At 59.9% G+C, this 5768-nt stretch overlaps 1 protein-coding gene across 1 annotated transcript in view; it reads right to left on the bottom strand.

Moving 5' to 3' along the window:
* The window catches only part of ATP13A2 (ATPase type 13A2), a 12601-nt gene extending 7887 nt beyond the window's left edge, over positions 1-4714 (bottom strand). The window contains 10 exon segments of the mRNA XM_005858734.2: positions 546-677; positions 771-837; positions 932-1066; positions 1872-1941; positions 2137-2214; positions 3265-3344; positions 3628-3754; positions 3917-3975; positions 4285-4467; positions 4580-4714. Of these exon segments, the coding sequence (XP_005858796.1) occupies positions 546-677; positions 771-837; positions 932-1066; positions 1872-1941; positions 2137-2214; positions 3265-3344; positions 3628-3754; positions 3917-3975; positions 4285-4467; positions 4580-4699 (1051 nt within the window). The 5' untranslated portion in view covers positions 4700-4714.
* Between the last annotated feature and the right edge of the window lie 1054 nt (positions 4715-5768).

Here is a 5768-nt window from a genome sequence, read left to right on the forward strand (position 1 = left end):
CCAACAAGACCAAGAGTTATGTGGGGAATTGTTTCCTCAGCCCAGGCCTCATGTAACTCTCATAACCACGTGTGAAAAACCACTGCCCCCATTTTACAGAGAGGGCCACTGAGGGCAGAGAGGGCAATGACATAAAGACACAGCGAGACAGTCCCGGAAGGGTGCGTGCAGCCAGTCAGTTACCAGGAACCATCTCTCGGGGGAGTCAGGAGTGTGCGTGTGCACACATACGCGAAGCAGGGGCAGAGGCTGGGGGAGACCGCCTCCTTCCGTGGGAATTCTTTTGTAACAAGCTGTGCTATTTTTATCATTCAAACCAATGAAGGTATTGACACGAGGGGGCTTAACCACTGCAGGGCCTGGAGCCCGCTGCCTGGCAGAGCAGCGATCTCTTCCTGGGGGCCCGAGGGGTGCGGAATGAGTAATGCTGAAGCCAGGGAGTGGCAGGAGGGAAAAGAAAACTCAAACTAGAAGTCCTGATGCGAGGCTGCGGGGCTGGTGCAGGGAGGGAAATGCAGGAGCCGGCGGGCCAGGGGTGGGCTCACCTGTCAGAGAGCTCTCGTTGGCCACGCACTCGCCGGCCACCAGTGCAGCATCGCAGGGCATCAGCCCACCCTCCTCGGGCAGCACCAGGCAGTCTCCGGGCACCAGCTGGCTGGAGTCAACCCATTCCTCCTCTGCAGGCAAGCGGAAGCCTCAGCATGACCCGGAGGCGGGAAGGGGGAGGCCCCAGCCACCTCCCCCACCTCCCTCCCTTCCCCAGCTCTCACCTCCCCCAGGCCGGCACACGCACACTCGCACGGACAGTTTGACCATGTCCCTCAGGGTCTGGCTTTGCTGTAATCAGGGGGACAAGCAGGGAGTGGATGGGTGGAGCCCCCCTTGGGGACCCATCTGTCCCGCCCTGCCCCACCCACCTCACATCACCCACCTTTCTGGTTTTGTACAGCGAGAGGCAGATGGAGACGGAGGAGATGAGGAAGATGCACAGGGCGTACCAGTAGTAGTGGTCAGCCAGCCACAGCCCGATGCTGAAGGCCTGGAACCCGTAGTAGGGGTTCAGTGCCTGGGGGAGGGGCAGGAGGCAGTGTCAGGCCCGTGGTTCCCAGGGCAGCCCAGCACAGGGAGCAGAGTGCCCTGCAGCGGTCACAGGACCACAGCCAGGCCCTGTCAGTCCATCCAGGCGTCCCTCCAGCCCCAGCTTCTTCGCTCTGCACAGGACGTGGGCATGCGCATGCCGGGCCCTGAGAAGCACTTTGTCTAAGGGTCACACATGTGATGACAATTCTGCCAGGCAGATGCTGCCATCAGCTCCACTTTACAGGTGAGGAAACTGAGGCACAGGAGGCCTAAATCACTGGCCCACATAGTTCCCAAGTGGCTCTCCAGAGCTCACATCAGACCAGACTCTAAGAACCTCTGCCCTTCACAGGCGTCTGTCTCTGGCTCAGAGGGCTGGGAGGGTAACTATACTCCTAAGCGTCAGGGTCACTGGCTTCCCTTGTCCCTGTGTGACCTTGGCCCTGCCACATCCCCGCTCTGAGCTCGTGTTCCTTATATGTGAGCAGTGTCCCCACTCCTAGTCCCTGCTCACGGGGCTGTGGGAGATGAGGAGGTGGCGCACGGACAGGCCCCGGACCTGGGCTCGGCACAGAGCAGGAGCCCAGGCTGTGTGGGTTCACCTTGGCTTCTAGTCCCCAGTCTGGGCCAGAACCTCCCGTTCCTCACCCTGAGCTGACTGGGGTTGGGTCTGAGATGACTCTACGGAGGAGAAGGGGACAGCTAGTCTGGGCCCAGAGAAGGCAAGCCCCTGGCCAAGGTGACACAGCCAGTCCAGGCCAGAGGTGGGACGCAGCCCAGCGACAGCCTACCTCGTCCACCAGCAGCTGCAGATAGGACTTGACCGGTACACTGATCACGTTGGGGCCGTAGATGGCCTTCCTGTAAGAGGAGAAGGGGCAAAGCCATCAGACGAAAGGGGCTGTGGCAGCTGGACCCTCTTGGGGTGAGAGCTCCCCATTTTACAGCTGGGGAAACTGAGGTCCAGAGAAGGCAGGTGACTGGAAGAAGGCAACACGCGGGGTGGGGGCAAGGCGTCCCCAGCTCTCAGGGCCTCTGGTTCAGGGCAGCACACACCTCACGGTTTGGTCCTGGAGGCCGAGGCCGGAGCGGGAGTGGTGGATGTCGTCACAGGTGCGGCCTTGGTCCAGGAGGCTGGGAAGGGGGGGAGGGGCATTGTGTAGGTGACGGGGCCTGTGCTCTGCACCCCCAGCCCCTTTGTCCCACTTCTGCCACACTAAGCTCCCAGGGAAAGCCGGTCCCTCACTAACCCTGGGCTTAACTTTCTCCTTGGTTCCTCTGATTGGCCCCAAACCCTCTCAGCGAGGAAAGAGAACAACGAGAGATGACAATATTCAATAGCGACAAGAGCAATGATGCCTTGGGTAAGTCACTTAACCTCTCTGTGCCTCAGTTTTCTCATCTGCAACATGGGAACGGTGATAGCACCACGCTCAGAGGCTGCGGGCGGGTTACGTGAGGTAAGCCTGCCACGTGCTTGGACAGTGCCTGGCACTCACTAAGTGACAAACCCATTGCGATCTTTGCTGCTCTTCGTATGTAGCAGAGGCTGCTGGTGCCACCCCCACATGCCCTTGGCATTTACCTCTGCACGATGCAGAAGCTTAGTGCAGACACCTAAGGGTTCTCCCAGCTACAGGAGCTCGCTCTGCCCACAACCAACAGTGGTAGGGAGGTGATGGACAGGTACCCCAGCCTCCTCACTCTGGGGGTGAGGACACCCCAAGGTGTGTGCTCTATATGGGCTCAGAGATCCCTGAGTGGACTGGGCTCCAGGTGCCCACAATAACCACTCCCCTGGCAGCCTGCCCGTCCCACCTCACTTCCCAGTGTTTCCTGGGATCACCGTCCAGGCAAACTCTGCACTTGAATCCCTGGCTCAGGGTCTGCTTCCTGGGGCTCAACTCTGATGTGTTGTAAGCTCACATTTACAAAGCGCTTAGGAGGTGGCAGAGCTGGGACCAGACCCCAAACAGTTGGTGTGAGTCCAGAGGCTGGGCTGAGCTTTAGATGACACTTAGGAGCCTCACCCTCGAAATAGCCCTGTTTATAGAGACCCCCAGGCCCAGTGACATGCCCATGATTTCAGGAGGCCAAGGCACAGAGCTGCGAGGAGCCCAGGCCAGGCCACTTCCTCGGCCCAACGCAGCACCCTGTGGGAGGTGGTGTGAGCCACGCCCCTACCTGATGTGGCAGAAGGCCTGCTGGGTCTCTATCCAGACGTAGCGCTGGCCCTGGAAGAGGTAGAACCGCAGCAGCCGCTGCTGGGGGGAGAGGGGAGAGGCTGGGCTTCAGGCAGCCCCGGAGCAGCGCTCGCGTGGGTTGGGGGCAGGGACCAGTGTCACAGGAGAGCGACAAGAGAGGAGGGTAAAGTGGTCAGTCAGCTTCCTGGATGTTTAGGACAACAAAACCAAAGGTGCCTGGAGAACATGGAGTCCACCCCGCTGAGCGCGCGCGCGCACACACACACACACACACACACACACACACACAATACAACATCTGAAAGTAAAGCCCGGAGCGGGGCAAGGACTGTCCAGAACCCACCTGTCCACTCACGACCTCTTCACTCCCGTGGAGCTGGGCAGTGTCCTTCCATGCTTCCTCCGGTACTGCCCCCACAGCAGCCTGGCTCCGCCCATCCTCCGCCTGGGTCTGTGGGGGCAGCTCCAGGCTGGGGAGGGTTGGGGGTTACTGTAGAGCTCTGGGAGCTAACCCACCACCTCCCCATCCCCCCAGAGCCACCCTCTGTCCCTGGGATGGGAGGGTGCCAGAGCCTTTGTGCGTGGGGGCCGGGGAACAGGGGCTTTTGGGAAGGGGTGATGGGCTGCCTTACCTGCCCTCGCTGATGGGCTCAGTCTGCACCCGGACAGTGTAGAGCTGCCACGAACTATCCTGAAACACAGAGGAGTGGACTTAGTCCTGGAAGAGACCCCCCCTTCCCCCAGGTTCCTCCCCACAGCCAGGCAGTCCCTGCTGGAGGAGGCAGGGATCAAGAGTATAGATGGCCTCCTCAGGAACCACCCAACCTGCCCCTTCCGCCCACTGCTCAGATAGGAAAGCTGAGGTCCAGAGGGAACAGTCTGCACAAGGTCCCACGGAAAATTAGTGGCCAGGCTGGGATGAACCTGAGCATCCTCCACCGCCAACCCTGACCCAATGCCACCTTCCTCCAGCTCTAGGCTGCCCTGCTTGGCCTCTCACCTCTTTGTCTCTTATTTCGATGACGAGTGTTTCGGCGCGGGCCAGGTTGCACGGCTGGCATCGCAGCCACACCCCCCATGCCGGCTTCCAGCGGAAGAGCAGCAAAGGGATCCCTGCCATCATCCAGACCACGACGTGATAGCCGATAACCCTCCATGGACTCGCGCAGTAGCCGCTGAGCCTCTGTGGGCGCAGGGGAGAGAAGGCCAGGTGGGGGCGGGTGGGGGCTGGAGGAGGAAGCCAGGGGTCTGGGCGGCCTGGTGTGGGTCCCACCTGCCCCCTCTGGCCCACATACCACGGATGAAGCTGAGGAGCTGAGGGGATCGAGAGATGGCTCTATCGTCAGGGTCCCATAACTGGCGGCCGTGCTGCCCACCAGAAGGCTGCTGTCTGTGGACAGAGAGAAAAAGGTCATCTTGGGGCAGGGGGCTCCTCTTCCTCTTATTTCTTTAAACATAACAAGCAGCGCTGTTTTAATAAACTGATGTGATAGGGACAACAGCTCAAGTCTTTCCGGGCCTGTTATCTGGCCGGCCTGTTGGTTCTCACGCACAGTGTCTTGTTTACTGTGTGTCTGGTGACTTCTGACGGGGGTGGGCCCAGCTTTGGGGGACGCGCCTGGGGAGCACCCTGAGCTTCCACAGCGCTCACACATGCTGCTGCCAGCCTCCTGGGAGCGCTGTGTCCCACTTTCCCATCTGGTCCCCACCCTGAAGGTAGGGTCGGTTGCTTATCCTTGTTCAAGGCCAGCGCAGGCCTGGCAGCGAGGAGATGGGGGGAAGTCCAGTTTGGACTGATAAAACATCAGCCCGCCTTTGAGGGCAGCCTCACCCCAAAGCTGAGATGGGAGTGGGGAGGAGGGACCCAGCCAGTGGGGTGGGCGGGAGAGGAGGGTGAGCTGAGCCAGCCCCCAGGACTGTGGTGTCCCAGGCACCTGCCACCGTCACAGTATCACCACCTCTCAGCTGCTCTGCCCCCAAACCTGGGCTTCCAGCTTCCCCGAGCCACAGCGACCCCGTGTGCGTGTGCGAGCTCTACTCCTGGCTCTTTACATAGTTAACACATAACCCTGCCGCGTAAGCGCAATGACTATCCCCTTTTACAGAAGAAAATGAGGCTCAGAGACACCCTGAGATCACACAAGCACGTGGCAGCGCAGGGACGCAAGCCCAGGTAGGCAGACCCCAGGGTGGGCTCTAATCCGTCTGCTTTACCACCTGGGAACACCCTGAGGGTTGGGCCATGTGTCCCATCAGACCAGGCAGTCTGTCTCCTACCCCAGCCCCCACATCTCCTTGCCTTGTGATGGGGATAGTAATTACTACGGTAATAAACATAATAAGAGCAGCCAACATCCATTAAGCACTTCCCAGGTGACAAGAGCTGCTCTAAGCCTCTACACAAATTAACTAATTTAACCCAGCAACACGATGAGGGGGACTCCTTTTTCCCATTATGCAAATGAGGGAGCTGAGGCTCAGAGA

This window comes from Myotis brandtii, unplaced genomic scaffold (assembly GCF_000412655.1).
Source record: "Myotis brandtii unplaced genomic scaffold, ASM41265v1 scaffold1204, whole genome shotgun sequence".
Lineage (NCBI taxonomy): Eukaryota > Metazoa > Chordata > Mammalia > Chiroptera > Vespertilionidae > Myotis > Myotis brandtii.